The sequence below is a fragment of the Lagopus leucura genome, unplaced genomic scaffold (genome assembly GCF_019238085.1).
Source record: "Lagopus leucura isolate 7727_CA_CO unplaced genomic scaffold, USGS_WTPT01 Super-Scaffold_100001, whole genome shotgun sequence".
Lineage (NCBI taxonomy): Eukaryota > Metazoa > Chordata > Aves > Galliformes > Phasianidae > Lagopus > Lagopus leucura.
The window spans coordinates 48,447,749-48,466,984 of NW_024962262.1; the positions used below are offsets into that span (position 1 = coordinate 48,447,749).

A 19,236-nucleotide genomic window follows, 5' to 3' on the forward strand; every position below is an offset into this window, starting at 1 on the left:
CCAGAAGGCAAGGCAAAACAAATACAGTTTTGATTTCAACCATATTAAGCTGCTTTTCAATAATCTTGTGAACTGTACTCAACTTTCACTGCAGTAGATTTTGGTATAGTTGACTGGAACTGCTGCACTGGATCTATTGCGTAGAGGAGTAGAAACACACACAGTCATTACAGCAACACTTGGTAGCTTACATGAACAAAAACGTCTTTCATGACAGAGCTTTCTCAAAACAGAAGTGAGCTAATATCTGTAAATATAACTCACTCATTTTGTAGGTTTCAACCAAGTTTGCTAGGGGACTTTGGTTAGCACAGCTAATGTTCTCAGTATTCTCTACTAAAACCTTAGTTCCTTTACTGACACACCAACTTCCCAGAATTTACCAAACTGTACTACGTTAGCAGATGCAGTGCCTAGAAAGCATTTCTGGCACACAATTTTAAATTCCTAAGCTAACTGGATACTGTGCAGTGACAGATGATGCAGAACACAGGAAGTTATTTGTTTATATTTCACTAAGTTACAAAATTCAACTGACACTAGGAGTGGAACTCACTATCCAACGAAGTGTATACTCATGCTGAGAATGCACAGCTAAAAAATGAAGTTAGAGAAACAACCCAGCCTCAAAATTTGATCTTTTTACTCCCTCCAAATGATCCTCACCATACTTATTCAAATTCAGGACTGACAAAAGAGCTGCAGTAGAAAAATAATGCTCAACAGCAAAACAAATGAAAGTTTAATCTCCCCTTCGACTCTCCAAACCAAGTCCCCAGATACTTAACAAAGACGAGCAAACCTCTTCCTAATTATTCACCTAATTATACAAGTGGTTGAAGCCATCCAATTTGAGGAGTGAAGGAGAGAAGCGTCTATCTTCACACCAGCTAGCTCCTCTATTAACAGGCATGACTTCAGAAACCAAGAGCACAGAGCCAATCTGAAAGTTTGAGGCAATTGGTTTCTCTGTGTTACTCGTATGCAATGTAACCCAATGAAACTACAGATGATGGCAATGCTTTAAGTTGCTATGAAAATACACACAAAACAGTGGTGTCAAGAAGTCAAGACTATTAGTCGCTTTGATCCTTTAAAAACACAATATGAAAAATTGCAGAAAAGAACAGCAGATTAGCATCTAAACCTAATGTTGTAAAGAAAAAACTAGATGGCAGTCTGCAGTGCAGACAAGTAAACAACAAATCAGTATACCCAATCTCTTTTCCTACCCTTATAGTTTATGTATAATATATGAGAAGACTAAGTTCCAGGAAAGCTGAGGGGAAAAAAGACTAGCTAAGTTTAAAAAAGTTTGGTCCTCTGAGGTAAGTAGTTCAACAGGAAAAGGATTCAAATTCCTTCAGATTATCTTTTGCTGTAACGTGAGCAGATCTACCATAAGAGTGACTTGCAGAAATTTTAATCCACTCAATAAATGGATTTTAACAGGTTTCAGATGACAGTGTAAGCAACAAATATGATGAGCTTTGAATACTCATTAAAACAATACGCAAGACCAATCTATTTACAGCAACTGTACTTGTTTGTTGAGAAGCTGTTTATAGTAACTGTTTACAAACAGAAAACCTTTTTTATTCTTCTAGGCAGGCAATAATACTGAAAACAACTGTGTAGCATGAGAAATCTGAAACAGGTTCTGTTCAAAGAAAAATCTCAGAGCAAACGCTCTTACAAATTCCAGCTCTGAGTAAGATTGTAGAAATTGATCAAGACACAACTAATCTGAATACTGCGGTGTGAGCTAGCAAAGTCAGGTGGTGGCTCACTTCCAACAACACAGGGAGCAACTTCTCCATTCTGCAAGCCCTTCCTTTTACCTCCACTGTAACTCCCTAGGAGAGAAAAGTAAATGTATGCAAGTCTACACATCTTTTTTTTAATCATCAATCATTCTGGACAAATACTTATAACAAACTGAGCAAATTGCTTAAATTAGTACATTAAATAACTTACACAAAACTTAGTTTCATAGTGAACTTAGAGATATTTAAGTGATGGTTTTGCTCTTGAGAGGAGCACAATGGAGCACTGCAGAGCTTGCAATTTAAAAAGCAGGCAGGGACAAGATAAGTGAGCTTTGAAATCAGTCTAAGTAAAAGTGTAAGTCCATTTTGCCATCTGACTTATCTTAAATAAACAATACACCTTAGTACTGCCTACAGAATTAACTTCAAGTCATACAAATTCAAGTCTTAGAATAAATTTCATTTTAACAAAATTACCTTGAGAAACAACACAACACGTCTTGATCTTACCTTTTACAAGCTGTGGCCATTCGGTGACATCAGGGTGATCACAATTTTGAGTCACTGATTAAAAACAGTTGTCACACCACTCCTGTGTCACGTTGGGCTAAGCATGAGCTTAACAACTCTAAATAAGTAAAAATAATTTAGTTAAAAGTCCTTACAAACTATTTTCAGCCAGCCCACTGAACAAAAACACAGATGCTAAGAATTACTGCAAAATGAAGACCTCATAAAGATCTTGTTCAAAGCATTATGCGACTGCCTGAATACTTCACTACAGTGCTCACAACTGGCAAAATTGAAAATTCAACTTATTTTTAATCTCTCTAAAAAGAAAAAACAACAAAAACACTCAACATCTCCTGAACCAGTGGAAAGCACCTGATGTCAAGACAAAAAGCATTTAAAGATTTGGATGTATATAAACGTGAATTATAGGTTCTAACTACAATAACATTTGATAAATTGTTTCCCTTCTACAACTGAATTAGTAGTAGCTCATTACAGAGGTTCTGTGTTTGAAAGGGAAGAAAAAGTAACTTATGCTTTGTTGTATGCCTTTCCCCCAAATGAAGCTGTTTTAAAGAAACAAGTTTTGCCACTGGTGGCCCATCTTTTATGTTATTTGCTCCATTTACATTGCACGGACTCTCCTCTCTCCTCTATGCTTTCAGAAGTGTATTTTACCTGTCAATTCTTTCCTGTGATCTGGCTCCACTGGTTTAAATTGAAGACTTGGTCCTTTACTTTGTCACTCAGGTGGCAGCCAATGATCACTCAGCAATACTCGGGCTCAGAGCGCTATGGGACCACCCCAGCTGATTACTTCCACGGCTGAAAAGGAACCAATTAGTCTCTTACCTATTACTATTATCTACTCTATAGTTAACTGATAAAATATTTCCAAACATAAGCCTCAACACTCAGTATCACCCCATTCTCTCTCCCACCCAAGCTCTATCACTCAACAGACTGCAAAGAGGCCTCTGATGGAATCAGATCAAACAGCACCAGTTACTTTCTGTTGATATGAAGTTTTTAATTAAATTGAAACATCATTACTGTATTTAGTAAACAAAGGCATTAGTCTCTAAACAGCCTGTAGCAATACAGATCTCTGTCCAGTATCAGAAAAAAAGTTTTATCTCTGTGGCTCTAACAGGTGAATATCCACATTTTTAGGTTTTTATGCAGCAAGGTGCATAAAGGCTAAGGAGGCACTCAGACCAGCTCTCTACAACATCTGCAGTCATCGTGATCCCATGCAAATACTAACAGCACATCCTATAGCATGTTTCAGCAAACATGTTTCATCCTATAGTGTGCTTCAGTCCAACATATCACAAGTCTTTCAGTAAGGTCTTCAGTCTGAGCAACCAAGAACTCTCACTGCTAATTTGCATCTAATGACACAACTAAGATGAAATGGCTGAACAGGTCCTACAGTTTTCTAAAGTTTGTCTGAAAAGCTGCTGACTTTTGCTGTTCTATTACAACTTGCAACTGTGCTACAGGCTGCATCACTAAAATGAAGTGAAATTTACATTATTTTTGAAATAATGCTTTTCGATCCGGTGCACTTAGGGTGTTTTGTGTCCATGACCTCTCCCATGTGACTGTGAAGAAATGCATGAAGTGCTGGTGCTGGATTCAAAACCATGAGATTTTGGACTGTTAAAGAATATACTCTGAAGAGATAGCTCCACAGCCACGGGCAAGGCAAGTCTGTGACCAGGCCTGATAGAGACCCAGCTGTTAGACACCAAAGCACCAAATACAGAATTTACAGCCCCCATATTAAGCAAAACAGTGTCCAAACCAGCACGAACCTCACTAAGTTGTTAACCCATCTAAGTTTTGTAATGAAATCTAGATCTACATAGTAAACTTATAGATCAAGACACTGAATCTTGGAGCTGCAGCCCTTTTTAATCTGTTAAATGATACCTTAAGACTGAATTTAATGTACTGAAATCTAAAAATCTCATGCTCCATTTCAACAGTATGAATACCAGCAGCAAGAACCCTTAACTGATCACTTCTTGCCAGCAGGGAGAGGGAGGTGATTGTCCCCCTCTGCTCAGCTCTTGTGAGGCCCCATCAGGAGTACTGCATCCAGGCCTGGGGCCCCCAGCAAAAGAAGGGCATGGAGCTCTTGGAACGGGTACAGAGGAGGGCCTCTAAGATGATCAGAGGGCTGGAGCACCTCTCCTGTGAGGAAAGGTTGAGGAAACTGGGATTGTATATCTTGGAGAAGAGAAGGCTCCAGGGTGACCTCATTGCAACCTTCCAGCACTTGAAGCATATGAACAGGAGGGGAATGGCTGTTTATGAGGGTGGAGAGTGACAGGACAAGGGGGAATGGTTTTAAACTGAGACAGGGGAGGTTTAGGTTAGATATTAGGAGGAAGTTTTTCACACAGAGGTGGTGATGCACTGGAACAGGTTGCCCAAGGAGGTTGTGGATGCCCCATGCCTGGAGGCATTCAAGGCCAGGCTGGATGTGGCTCTGGGCAGCCTGGTCTGGTGGTTGGCCACCCTGCACATAGCAGGGGGTTGAAACCAGAAGATCATTGTGGTTCTTTTCAACCCAGGCCATTCTGTGATTCTATCTCCTTTCTCACCCCAGCTTCCCCAGGTACAGTTGCTGCCAGTCCTGTGGGACTGGATATGACTAGCCAGAAGTCTCTAGGCACAGATGAAATTCATCTTTCTAAAACCTTACTTGTTTATCCATCTGCAGAGCGCTGTCTGTGGCAGCAAGAGATCAGAACGTTGAAATGCGGGATGGGTGTGAAGGAGACCACCAAAGATGCCTAGCGCAGAATACAGTGTTTGAACACAGGACATTTTGACTGCTGGATCCAGACAAAAATTGGTAAAAGAGTCAAAGGGCTCAACTTGATTAGGAAAGGGGAGCCTAATACAATGGAAAAAATGCATTGTGAAAAAGGAAACTGAGGTAAAGCAGATATTCATCTGTCAGAGGTATTCCTTTACAAAAATTTCTGGATGTAACTTATCTTTCACAAGGTACCATTCTAAAAGCTCCACAGCAAATATTTATTCTTAAAGCTGAACGACTCAGAAAAATGATCTCTCCAGACATTACTGTCATGATTAACATTGCTTACACGTTAGTCTTTCACAAACACATAGGGCAGCTGAAGGTAACAAGCAGAGTTTATGTCTGTGCAGTACATCCCAGAAACTTGAGTTGGCTGCTGGAGGCTCTTTGGGACTGGGCATGCTCCAATACAGGCGCATCCATATCTGTCTAGCAACTATTTACAAGAGGTGGACTGAACCAGGACTGCAACAACCCATATTATAATTACCAATACAATGGACAAGAACCATACCCTTAAACCATGTATATGGCATAAAGTAGCCATCATCAGGAGAAAGTAGGATAAATAATGTTTGCACAGTACTTGGAGACAACATCCATGTTTAACACGTAGAAAAGATACAGCTCCTCTGAAAGGAACACTATCAAATGAAAGGGAGGGAGGAAGAAAATAAGTAATAAGCCAGTGAAAGCAAGCAGTCAGAAACCATGTTCAGATGCTTCAGAAGTGGCTAAGCAGCAACCTGGCTGTACAGCCTGATGAGATCTTCTCATCAAGTATTTCCTTGAACCTTTAATTCTGGAATCACAAACATTACAGTTGGACTAGATGATCTTGGAGATCCTTTCCAACCTTGTAATTCTATGAGTCTATGAGCCAAGGTGAGGCTCCCAGCTTCAACAAACAGAATCCAAAGCTACACCATGGAGAGCACAAGTATATATTCATCAGCAAGTAAGTCCAAAATAACTTCCAGCTACCAATCAGTGTAAATTAAAAGTTCCGCCTGTTCAGATTTTCTAAATCTACTATTTTTCCTATATTATTTATCCTATAGGTGTCCATCTGCAGATCTGGTGGCTGACACTCAGTATGTGAAGTCTAGGAATGCCTTTGAACTGAGGAACACCTGTGACTGATAGCTAAAAGGACCAATGCGCTCAGAAGTGGCATTTTTCAGAATTTGTTTTCTTTAGAAAACAGTTTCAGTTTCCCCCTGAGTAAGCTTAAAATTCAACCTTTAAGACCATCTTTTTAAAAGATATTAATGAAAAAGAAGGTGATTTATCAGTGCAAAAAAGTGCCAAGTTCCTTAACTTCCAGTGCAGGAATTTTACTTGCTCTAATTTAAAATGATCATCTCCCTCAGGAAACTTCCTCTCAAGATCACTTTTCCATGTTTACTGAAGAATCCCTCTGAATCCTCCAAGAACGAATGCCCTTCTCCAAACTGATACATTTCCAAAATGACTTTGAGTAGCATGATGAAGTGGACAGTCATCATCCACACAGTGAAAGGTGCCCTTGTACTACCACAGCTAGCTTAACACTGCCAAAAAAGAAACTGCAACTAATAGGAAAGCTGGCCATTTATCATGATCCCCAGAGGTTCCTTCCAACCCCTACAATTCTGTGATTCTGTCTTAAGACTGATTCATCAAGTGTCCTGAAAGAAACTGCAGAATATCCTCCATATTTCTAAGTAACTTCACTGTAACTTGCAGAAAAATAACAGTAAGGTTCCTTTTGTTGCTTGCTTGTTTTTACCAACACAGAAAGCATGGAAAGATGCAAGATTCCAGAACTTCTATTTACAAAACTATCTGTAGGTCAAATTATCAACTACCTTAAAGAAAAATCAAATATATGAATAAAATCTAATTACATAAAATCTAGCGGAGCAACCAAAAAGAAACAAAAAAACAGCAGTAAGGCATGATTTTATTATTATTTTTTTTTTTTTTTTTTTTTTTTTTTTACTACTTCACAAGCCAAACTCATTCAACTACAATAACAGCAGATAAATACAAACCAACATGGCTGCTAGAAGACAAAAACAATGGGGTTCTATCCTGGAAAACATCAATCAAAGCGACTACAACAGTCAACAACTGATCAGTAAATACACATACGCTCTCTGTATTACAGACACCATTCACAAACAGTTCCTGGAAAGGTACACAAAGTACTTCAGACACATTCAAAACTTGAGCCTAATTCTCCAGTTACTCAATATTCTTCCACACCATTCCAGAGGCAGCAGAAAAGAGCCGTGAAGTAAGCATGAAAACAGGAGAAAGTGCCTTGTGATGAGGTAATGAAAAGAGTTAAAAGTTGATTAAGATAACTGATGAGAATACTGGAAAAAACTAAGTCTTTTCACAACAGAGAATGAACACACACAAAAAAGATACTCCAACTAAAAGAAAACACACATATAAAAAAAGTATGACTAGAAACTAAAGGTTGAAAAACTCAGTACAAACACAAGCATGCAGGATAGAAAGTAATAAACTATTTGCAGAGAGGATCTGAATTTGGTATTATCTTCAAATTAAGGCCAATTAATATTCAGGAATCAACAGTTTAATGAAAACATAAATTACTGGGTTTAATAAAGGTAGAATTTGGTGCACCTGGTAAACCTCCAAATGCAGAAATCAGATACAGACTTATATAAAAGCTTCATTTTATGGTATCTGCATACCTGCTATGCCTTGGCTACAATACCCAAAGATAACACAGTAAGTGAAAGTGGCCTAGTGTTTGCTACCATTTTTCTTTCTAAAGCTAAAGGCTTCTCATTTTCTTTATTTGTTTCTCCTGTTTTCTACAACTGTCTCGACAACTCTGGACAGTAGATTTCCATCCCTGGCACTGGCATCCCCCAAATTTTTCTTTTTTGTCTGAGGTTTTGTTTTTTTTTTTTTTTTTTTTTTTTTTTAAGATCACAGCTACATTTTATTCATCTCTGCAAAAGAGGAAAGATCTGCAATTACCTTTAGCTACTAAATTTATCATTTGGACTATAGCTAACTTCTCCTCTACTCCCAGCCTCGCTCCATCTCTGAAAAACCATTTGTTTCTATCTCAGTTATGTCTGCTACTTCAGGCTTCCTCCAAAATTACACACTTTTGAATGGAAAGGTTCTCCTACATCAGAAAGTGAAATACAATCACCTATTTAAATTTGTTTTGGTAGCTCTCCATTTACTGGGTAGGTATCAAGTTATCTTCCAAACAGCTAAGTTTTACAGCTTCACTTCAGCTTAAATATTTAAACTTTTATTCCACCTATCCTTTTTGCTTATGCCTGGTTATTTTGCTTTCTTTTTTCCACCCATTCATCCCATGGAGCCTCTCATGTAAAGCACCTTTCTGTTCACCAGATTCTTCAGTGACACCAGCATGTTTGTTTACACGTAGGTTGTGTTAAACCCGAACAATCATGCAGTTCTGTTTTTCTGATGTTCTGCTGTTCTGATGTTCATTAATTGCACACTGTGGTGGATTAGAGGGGGACTCTTGCTCATCAGCTTACAAAGTGTGTATCATTATTAGAAAGACCACACGAACACGTACAGCAGCAAACAGTCACACGTTCAGAAGAAAGAAGCCAGCAGAGATAACTGCAAAGGAGAAATAATGGTTTAGGTCTGAAAGAGGGCTGTCATACACACAACTGGTATTGAAACTGGAGAGTGAGAAGCAGGTGGGAGGGTGACCCCGCTGGTGCTGTGGGTGCAAAGAGAATGCATGCTACCTGCCCAATGCCTGCTGGAGTACAGGACCAATCCACAGAATTATCATAGCCCAGATGTTCCTGAGAGAATGCTAATACTTATAACTTTTTATTTATTTTTTTATTTAAGAACTACAGTTTTTTAATTAGCACACAGCACAGCTAAAGTTTCAGTTTAGAATTAATCACTTTTAACTCCCACGAAACAGAACTTTACAGAAAGAAGAGACAGCCAACAGTCCTTCCACAAGGACAGGACTTTAGAACTTTAATTTTTTTTTTTAATTTTAATTTTTATTTTTTTTTACTATTTTTTCCATGTTTGATGTCTTCAAAAGAAGAATCTAGACACAAATACACAGGTATAAAACTTGTATCAGGAGTTAAATTCTTCCAAGTACTTCAAGTGTTTAAAAAAAAAGTATATTCATAGCTTAGATGTAATTGCTGAAGTAACTCCATATGATTTTTATTAACACATATTTGATAATCTAGAAAAATCTGAACTCTAATATTATTTTTTTCTGAATGCAGCAATTCAGGAAGATAAAAGGATGTCTCAAGAACATTATAGAACTTGAGCCACTATTGAGTGGTGCAGACTCTTTCTAATGCTGGACGACTGCAGCATAACGTTAAAAAATGGGAACAAGAGTAACTACAAGGTAAAGTTTGATTTTGTTGTAATGCATGCACAGTGTTTTAAGCTTGCTGGACACTTAACAGCCCAGACAAAGAGAAACACCATGTGGCACAGGCCGATGTTAGAGAAAGTTACTTTTCTGAGTTTCCAAACACCCCAATTTGTAAATTTTGCTTACACTGATGTTTGATTAACTTTCCTAGGAGTTCTGAGTCTATTTTGCAAGTTATATTTTAAAAATGTAGAAGTCTGACTATGAACTTGTACAGCAGCATGGAAAAAGCAGCATGGATATACCTTCAGCAACAGCACCAGGTCTTATCCAAACAACGGAGAAATAGATGAATCATAGTAGCATAATGCTGAGCTTGTACAACAAATTAAAAGGGAATTCATCAATGTTGCATCTTTATTTTCTCCAAGAATATCAAGTAACACAGCTATGCAAAGAAACTAAGCCTAAAAGTAATAAACATTAAAGTTGAAAAAATACGGGAAAATGAATGTTTGTGCTTTCCTGAATTTATTTTCAACTCGTTTAAATCAGTGAAGTGTAATTATTATTACTAGTCATAATATATATATACACAACAGAAGTGAAAACATAGACGTACCATATCTTTCCAGAGCTGCAGAAACTTCTACTTCCCAATTCTAAAATGGACTTCTACAGTTCCTGTACCTATAATGCAAAACATTGTATGTCAGTTTCTGCACCATGCACAACTCACTGTTGCTTCAAAGTGATATAAGTGAGAACAGCCGTTCAATTAGTCACAAGTTTACAATGAAATGAAACACAGGACTTTCAATACCAGCCAGAGCAGAAAATGCTTAGTTATGTCTGGGAAACTGCAAAAGCTGAACATCCACACACTGTTCCCTATTCTTTCCTCTCTAGTGATGCAATACAGTTTTATAATTCCGTTCATCCATTTTATTATAAATATCCATTTCCTTCTGCTAGAAGATTCTGGCAAGGTTTCTCTCCTGCTCCACCCTACCCCACCCCCACCCATTTTTGTCCTCTTTAAAAAAAATAGTATTTTCTAAATTAAAGACATCAGTATTTATAATAATAATAATAATAAAATGCTTTCAGAAGTCACAAACAGAACCACACCTTGGTCCTGGCTGCACAGAACTGCTGAAGTTTGGTAAGAATTCCTATAAAAAGTTCATTTTTAGAAAAGCCGTAATAAATAAGGAACTCAGGCCTAAACATACCCTGAATATTGTTAACAAGCAACTAACAAGCACAGTACAACCAAAGCGAGGGGTGTGAATTACATCGAAATAGCCATATATCTAAAGAAAACTAATATTTACTTCTTGAAAACTTACTTATTTGGTTCACAGTATGTTGTCACTGTCACAAAGATTAATACTTAATTTGTTGGTTCTAAAGCTCTACTAAGAGCAAATAAATCCAGTGTAGCTCATTCAGTCTGATTTCCAACTTACATCAGTGTTCCCACAAAGGAAGTCCTGATCCGGTTACCTTAAAGAGTACACATTCAATTTTGTCTTAATGATGTGAAATGACAGAGCACCCCATCCAGTACCCAAGGCCCAATTCTGCTCTTGGGATACAAAAAGAATGAATAAGAACATCTGTGCCAGTTCAGCTCCACAACACCGCCAGGCTGTGCATAACTTCCTATATTTCCAGAAGAAAAAAAACCTACATGGAGCAGTTGACCTGTTCAATGCAGCAAAATTCCTACTTCAACGCAAAGATACGGCAATTACGTGGATTTACATATAGTCAGGGTGAACAACAAACCCATAGAATTGCATCAATAAAACTTTACTACCACTCATAAGAATAAATTTATCCAAAGAGTGAGAGAAAGCAACATGACTTTCCTGATGGCAGGAGGTACTACCAACGGCAGACATCACAAAGAATAATTACTCGTTCATAGGGAAGCCACCAAGCAAACTCTGCTACAAACACAAACAATGTTTTCACATCTCACACCACGGGACTTCCAGCTTGTATCGTAATGTATGCAAATTCTGTCATGTACACACACTCGTACATGCAGAGTAATGTTATCTATACGTAATTAACTAATCATCCTCTAAGCCACAAAGCATCAGCTTGTGGAGCGCATGGAGTGCAAGCAAAGTATGAGTGAAGAAGTACCACAAATACATTTAGCAGAGATCTAACAATTGCTACCTAGCAAGAGGTGACTAGAAAACAAAGGGTCACAACAGAACCAAATCCACGTAGTTGAGGACATTACAAATTAAAGAAGCATAACAGAGTAGAGGAGATGGAGGCAGAGGAATTGCTAAAGATGATGCAGCTTGCAACAGAAGAGAATCAGAATGGCCTGGGTTGAAAAGGACCACAATGATCATCTGGTTTCAACCCCCCTGCTATGTGCAGGGTTGCCAACCACCAGAGGGATGGGGCATCCACAGCCTCCGTGGGCAGGCAGCAGTAGTCCCAACACAAAACTGGAGCACACAGACCTCCAGCTCTCTCTGCTCAGCCACTCACCAGCAGCTACCACAGAGGCAAGCAGAAGCCTCCTAGGAATTCAGCAGTCTGCTGAAAAACATCCACTCATGAGCAGCTACGTGAACAACAAAATGGAACGCAGGACCTGCAATGCTCGCCTAACAGGAATGGATGCAACTGTACAGAATCAGACGTACTTTAACATTTACCACCAGTATAATTACTACTTAGCATTAAGCCACATCTGCCTCAAAAAAAAAGATGCAAGTGGACAAAAGTGTGACTAAAAGCACACCTACTGCTATTAATTCCACTCCATGTAAAGAATTCTCAATCTGTCACATGACTACAGCCAAGACTGCTGCTTTTCGATGCCCCTGATCCACACGTTTTCTGACTTCAAGTTGCCCTGCATATCAACAGAGACAGTAAGCTACTGAGTTAACTAGACAACTGTGGTGTAAGAACTGCAAAAATAGTTAGGAAGTTATGAAAAACACTTCACAACTCTTGTGCCTTGCCTGATGATCAGTACAATGAAGTCACACCAATTAGAAGCTTGACAGCACTTTTCTAACTTAAGAAAACCACAAAGACCCCACAGTACACAAGCTAGCTGTCACAATACCGGAGGTATTTTGCCCAGTATTATAGATTTTCTCACACAACATTAAGTATGTAAGTTGAAGAAGAATCATTTTCTTCCATAAGAAATATTCTTAATGTGTTATTCAAACAAAACAAGTATTCACTAACAGTCTACTTTCAGTAAAATATCCAGGTCAAAAGAACCATGCCAACGGACTATATTTAATCCCTCTCTTACAAAAGAAAGGGCTCAACCTTTGCAACCCAGAAACACCAGTACCTCAGTAAAGTGATACACTCCCCGAAGAACACTCGTGTTCTCAGAACTCAAAGGATTTACAGCTTGTGTGGACAGTTATGCATTTCCACCATCCAGCTTTTGCTACAGCAGTTGGAACAGGCACCTAAGTGCTGCTGCAGCTGCCAGTGTACACTGGTGTACCTTGGACTTTCTAAACATAGAATAGGGTACTAAACCCTAACACTGATCATCAAGACTTTGGACGTTAGATTTCACTATGAATCAGAAACTAAGTGTTATCTGAATATAGCTATGCAAATAAAGACGAAAGCATCCTACCAGAAATTCTGAAGTAGTGACAGGCAGCATTATTTAGCTTCGTAAAAGTTTTTTAATGCCTTTTAAGCAAATAAAAATAACATACAGCAAAAATCAGAATTACTGAAGTCATCAGCTCAAATGCATGACTATGCCTAAAGCAGAAAGAGAACAAAACCAAAAATCTTCACCCATGAGTATGGTAGCATTTCCCATTTGACCTGCAGACCGATTTGGAAGTTCAGCTCCTTTAAGAGCCAGTTCACCACGCTCCAACACCCCAAGTCTGCTGAGCTGCAGCTGCTCCAACCCGGGTCCCACAGAGCATACCAGAGCAGGAGAGCACAAGCATTGCCAGGGCCCGGCTGCCTGGACAAGCCTGGCATCTCTCAGCACCGCGCAGCTTGGCACTGTGTTACAGATCTCTGTGCCTTTCAGGGAGAGGGGGAGGTCTATTTTTCATTCCCACTGCTCACTTAACCAACTTACTTGGCATAATGATCATCAAGGACATGTCAAGGAGTCCCAGAAGGGAGTCCAAAGGGAGGAGAAGCAGAGTCATCTCAATGACAGAGGCACAAAGACCTAGCCTCGCCCTTACAACTCAAGCTAGGTTGAACAGCTGGAGTCTTGCCACATTGCTCCCAAAACATCAGAAGGAAGAGGAAACCAGGTGGATTCATTGTTGCCACACCAATACACAGCAAGCCCCAAGCCTCAGTACTGGTTCCATAATTATGCGCCTGTGACCCCACTGGTTATTGCAAGGTCCACCAAGACCAAAACTTCCATCCATCTGAAACAGATTCTGGAACTTATGGTTGATGCACTTTTTTATTTAGTTACTTAGGCCACATCCTGTGAAATTAGGTCACACAAGTATATTAAGTATGACTTTTGATGTACTAATGAACAGAACACGAAAAAAACTAGTAACTGCCACACCAAGCAGCCAGCTGGTACATCAGCTCAAATGTGTACCAAAATGTCACAATTGGAATTTACCTCCGGTCCAGTCTCACTGTTGGCACAATACACAGGGTAAACACGACACAAAAGTACTTGAATGCACAGCTGTTTGGATGGATGCGAGCAGTGACACTTTCTGATGAAGTCTTAGAAAGCCATAACATGAATATCCTTTTCAAACCACCACGCTGAAAAAACATTCAAGCCTCTGTGACACCTGCTCAAAGTTTCTCTCTGACACATACATACCTGTCCTAAGGAAATGTAAGTTGCTCCGAAAGAAGCAGGCCACCCCTGTTACTGAAGACAGGGGATTGGGGTTCCAAAGGGAAGCCACCCATTTAGATCCACTCAGCTGAACAATTGCAACTTCTCCTAATTCTTCACCACTCAGTAGAACACAGGTAAAAACCACCATGTGAGTTGATTACAGAACGAGACCTGATTTTCACCCCCTTCCTCCATTCAGCAGTTACTAAAATAGAGAAGCAGGCTCAACCTATTAAAAGTGGAGTAGTTAACGCTTCCTTTAAGAGATTAATACATAACAAGTCTACGTAAGGTGATAATTCTTAATTTATAATGTAAATTATAAATTTACAGCTTCCTCACATGTTAACACTGCCAAGCAGAAATCCTGGATCTAAATGTTTTTTTTAAGTAACCTTTTTTTCTTTAGATACTTTTACTATGAGCCTACTTTCCTGAAGACTGTCTCACCAGCTCATATAGCTACATGTTGCTTCATTACAAAACACAGCCCTTTACACCCTATTTGCTGACTTTTGGCTAAGCAACTAAATAATCATGCACAGTACTATCCATATGAGCCAGCAGCCTCCAGACTTTCACTCACAGCCCATACGTTGCTGTACGAGGCTGCCAGGTGTTGGCTGTATATACAGGAAGTCAGTGCAGTAAATGTTAGTTAAGGTCAAAGTATTTGAGATGACAAGAACAAAAGTCACTTCAAGCACGCAATTTGTTCATTGCTGTTGTCTCTGGGAAACAAATATTTAAGCAATAGTTACAGCGCTCTCTTGGGGGAGGGGGATTGGTCAGGCAAAGCAGGAGATTAATACAAGTAAACAATAAATGTTAAATTTGGTAAAGACCCTGACAGTGAATTTCTTGCCCTTCTCACGTGAATGTGCAAATCAGAATTCAATTACTAACAGCCAGACCTTGAATCCCGGTTCTCTGTGAAAATCATGGCTCAAATACATGGATACTAAAAAAACCCAACCATTTACCAAAATGCTAGAAACATAAAACGTACCTCTCTTTAAAAACCCATATTGATCCAACAACTGAAGTTGAGTGAAGACGTGGCCTACCATGACCGGAAAAGAAATTCAGCACTTGCAATGAGCCCCTGCACTCCAGGAATTCTCTCCCTTTGTCTTTCAATTTCATTGTAAGAATTTATCTTCCATGTATGAATACACTGGTGGGAGGGGGGAGAGGAAAAAACCATTTCCTGCTTTTAAAATATGAATACTCCTTGGACATTCCCTAAGTAAACTGAAACTGAAAGTAGGGAAGGGGAAAAAAACAAACAAACAAAAAAAAAAACCCAACAACAAAACCCCAAAACTTTCCTGCATAGCAAAAACTATGATGAATATTTAGAAAAATATAAACACTTAATTTGTTCCATTAAGTGTCGTATCATGTATCACACTAATTACTGTTTATACAAGACGTTATATGCTTAAACATGTTCACACTTAAATGTGTTTATGTTTACCACTATTAAAACCTGACTCAAAGATTTATCCCTTCCCATCGCCCCCCCATACGTACATAGTTAAATTGAACCTATGAATTCATGTGAAAACTAACGAACACATTCACAAATCACACACTTATAGCGAAACACACATGATTTTATACACTAGAGGTACACGTCTCCTCATATTTCTGTATCAGGTTGTCTCTTACAAAAAAATCAATGAAAATGAAGCGAATCTGTTTCATTCTCCCACATTAGTTAGAACAGGTGCAATCTGTAGCACACTCTGATAGGCATTAAACATCCCTGGATATATTTAATGCATAGAGTTTTACCTTCCATCCTCAAATCATCACTCACATGCCTTTAAGCAGGAGCAGTAATTAAAAGATGACTAGAATTGTTTGTTACGTGAAAAACAATCAAAAAAATCACACATCGGTTTTGAGGAGGATGTGGATTAAGATCTGGGATCTGAAACTTACTGCTTGAAAAAAAAAAAAAAAAAAAAAGACAGACATCTCTGACTGTTTGAGGTTTTACATTGGCTTTTTTTTTTGTTTTGTTTAAGTAGGTGCACACAATCATATCCCTAAAAACAAATAAAACAAAACAAGCAACAAATCAAAGCATTTGTTTTGCCATCTAGCTTGAAGTTTTTATTTCCAAACACTTGGGAGATACTGAATACTCCAGCGAGGAGAAATACCAAACAGCTCTGGTAAACAGAAAAAGAACTTGTTAGTTCCTGTAGGAAAGATACCACATTAAATAGGAAACACAGAGTAGAATGAGACATTCACAAGAGACAAAAACATCTGTAAAACTGCACTACAATTATTTCAATTAAAGTTATTTTTCATCCTGTAAACCTAAATAGTTGTATGCTTTTTATTCCAGTGTTACATCTGAATTGACAACGGTGCTATTATCGAGACAGTCATAAGCACTGTACACTGCATCTGTTTCAAAAGGCAAACGTAGGTGAGGAAAGTTACTGAAAGTTATTAGTAATGCACATTTCATATTTTCAATTCAGCCCAATCACTAAGCACCGAGTTTCACAGTACTCTCAGATAGAAAAAAAGTCCCTCTAACTGTTTCCAAGATCAAAGTACACAGAGTACTCAGAGACACAATATGCAAATAGCATAACACCACCCAAAGCAAGGAGTTTGTGAGCCCACTTTCCATGAGCTTTCTTTCTTGCCATGAAGTACCTGTCACCACCCCAGCCCTCTCCCACCCATGGGAGGTGCCTATCGGTACTGTCACATCACCCTGCAGCTTCACCCCCCAGCAAGCAATCTCCACGCAGATGCTACCTGTATGAATTCTTTGAGAACTTTAACTTTTAGACCTCTGCCTTCCAAATCACGGAACCAAAGCTGTATTAGATATACTGACAATACAACCAGGCAGCTTTTACTTCCTTGGGCAATCAGAGCTACACTCGGGTACAGTTTCACACTGGAGAACTCTCTGACACACATGCAGTAGAGGCACAGTAAAACAAATCTGCCAAGCAGGCTCACACAGAACATCAGGTTAGTGCAGCATCCTGCTGAGATAGTGAAGTTTCCATACAGAGGGACCATCTCAGAAGTGATGTGTAAGACAAGCTTTGTCCCAAAAGCCCGATACCAACACAAAAAGTATTTTAATTAACAGGAGAGTGGGGTAGGGGGAGTGGGGGTTAGCAGGAGTCTGTAGGTTCTCATCACTTAAGGAACACGGTCATTCACGAGTTACTGCTAGGGAACAAAGCATGGCCCGCATCACCTCGGACACCCGATCTACAAACCGACCGCCAAGCCCCGCGATCCCGCAGAGTCCCTTTAAAAAGAAGGCAGCGCAGACACTTAACACTTGAGAGCCACGTCCGGCAGTCAGCAGCGACAGCTCCCACTCGGCGGCAAGACCCGACACCCCAGCCCGGATCGGGGAAACACGAGAGAGAGGAACGCACCACGCAGGCCCCGCACTCGCTCCACGCCCGGACCGCCCCGGCTGCCCGCGCTGAGCGGGGGGAACCGAGACGGGGGAGGGCCGGGTTCACCCAAGGTCGCCCCGAGCCCCCCCTGCTCCCCGCAGGGCCGGGAGCCCCGAGGCCACGCACCCTCCCGCGGGGCTCTTCCCGACGGGGGAGCGGCCCGCGCCGCCTCCCGGCCACCACCCCCCTCCCGGCCCCCGCTCAGCGCGGCGCAGCGCCTACCGACCTGCGCGCCGCGGCCTGCTGCTCCCGCTCGCTGCCGCCGCCGCCTGGGCTCATGCGGGGGCCGCGCCGCGCTCGGGGCCGGGCCGCAGGCGAGAAGGAGGAGGTGCCGTCGCCGCTGCCGGAGGAGCCGTCGGGGCGGAGAAGAGGGGCCCGCGGCCTGGCGGGAGGGGAAGGGAGAGGCGAGCGGCCTGGCGGGGCGGCGCGCAGAGGCGGGGGGGCGGGCCGGGCCCGCGGGGCGCCTCCTCTCGCGGCCTTGCTCGCACTCAGCCCCGCGCCACCATCTTGAGAGAACGCGATGTCAGCGCGGCGCAGGCTCGGAGGACTGGCGGCGGGCTGGGGGAGGCGGGAAGGCGGACTCGCCGCGTCCCGGCGTGCAGCGCGGGCGGAAGGATGAGGCGGCCGCGCCACGCCACGCACCGTACTGCACCATAGAGTTCGCGGGCGGTTTCCCTTCTGACTCTTTCACTCGAGGCTCCCGGCGGAAGGGGGCCAGAGCGACGCTTGCGTGCGTGAGGCGGAGGCCGCCATGTTGGAAGAGGGCAAAACTTGAAAGGCGGGAGCGAGGCGGAGTTTCCCGCTTGTCGAGGGCGCGGAACCGAATGTGCGCGTGCGCGAGCGCTGCTCAGCGCGTGCTGCCTGTGGGGGAGGTGCGGGCGTGTGGGGTCAGCGCCTGCACGCGTCTTCATGTGGACGGGCGTGCGGGCACCTCTGCCTGCGGCACGCATATAAGCAGCACGTGGGTATTTGGAGCCACGAGAACGGTGTATGTATGTTACTAGGGTACATACATGTGAAAATAAAACTTTTAAGCCCACGTTGAATTCTTTGTATGCTTTCAAGGTCTTGAAGAGGACAGGTGAACACTATGGTGTGTGCACCAGCACCTCCAAGTCCACCGCAGGGCTGCTCTCAATGAGTTCTGTACTCATGTTTGGGATTACTCTCATCCTTTGCATCCTTCAGCAGTTTCAACAATCTCTTAGTGTAAAATCTGCGAGTTGGAGGCAGATGACAGTAGGTAGAGGAAACGTGCAAGATGGATTGTGGTCTGATAGCGATAGAACAGAGAGGGAATGGATTTATACTAAAAAGGGGAGAATTAGGTTAGTTGTCAGAGGGAAATTTTTCACTCTGGGCAGTGAGGCTCTGGCACAGCTGCCCAGAGAAGCTGTGGTGCCCCA

General features: G+C 41.3%; 1 protein-coding gene across 4 annotated transcripts in view; it reads right to left on the bottom strand.

Annotated features, from left to right (window-relative positions):
- The window catches only part of UBE3A (ubiquitin protein ligase E3A), a 49,349-nt gene extending 30,842 nt beyond the window's left edge, over positions 1-18,507 (bottom strand). Inside the window, exons 1-4 of one of the 4 annotated variants that reach the window (XM_042866657.1) lie at positions 18,057-18,116; positions 10,125-10,192; positions 2,961-3,107; positions 2,280-2,397 (exon numbers count right to left, since the gene is read on the bottom strand). In XM_042866657.1, the coding sequence (XP_042722591.1) occupies positions 2,280-2,299 (20 nt within the window). In that variant the 5' untranslated portion in view covers positions 2,300-2,397; positions 2,961-3,107; positions 10,125-10,192; positions 18,057-18,116. Of the gene's footprint in view, positions 1-2,279; positions 2,398-2,960; positions 3,108-10,124; positions 10,193-18,056; positions 18,117-18,472 lie in introns of those variants that run through there. The other 3 variants (XM_042866658.1, XM_042866656.1, XM_042866659.1) reach the window with 3 other exon arrangements.
- Positions 18,508-19,236: the final 729 nt, after the last annotated feature.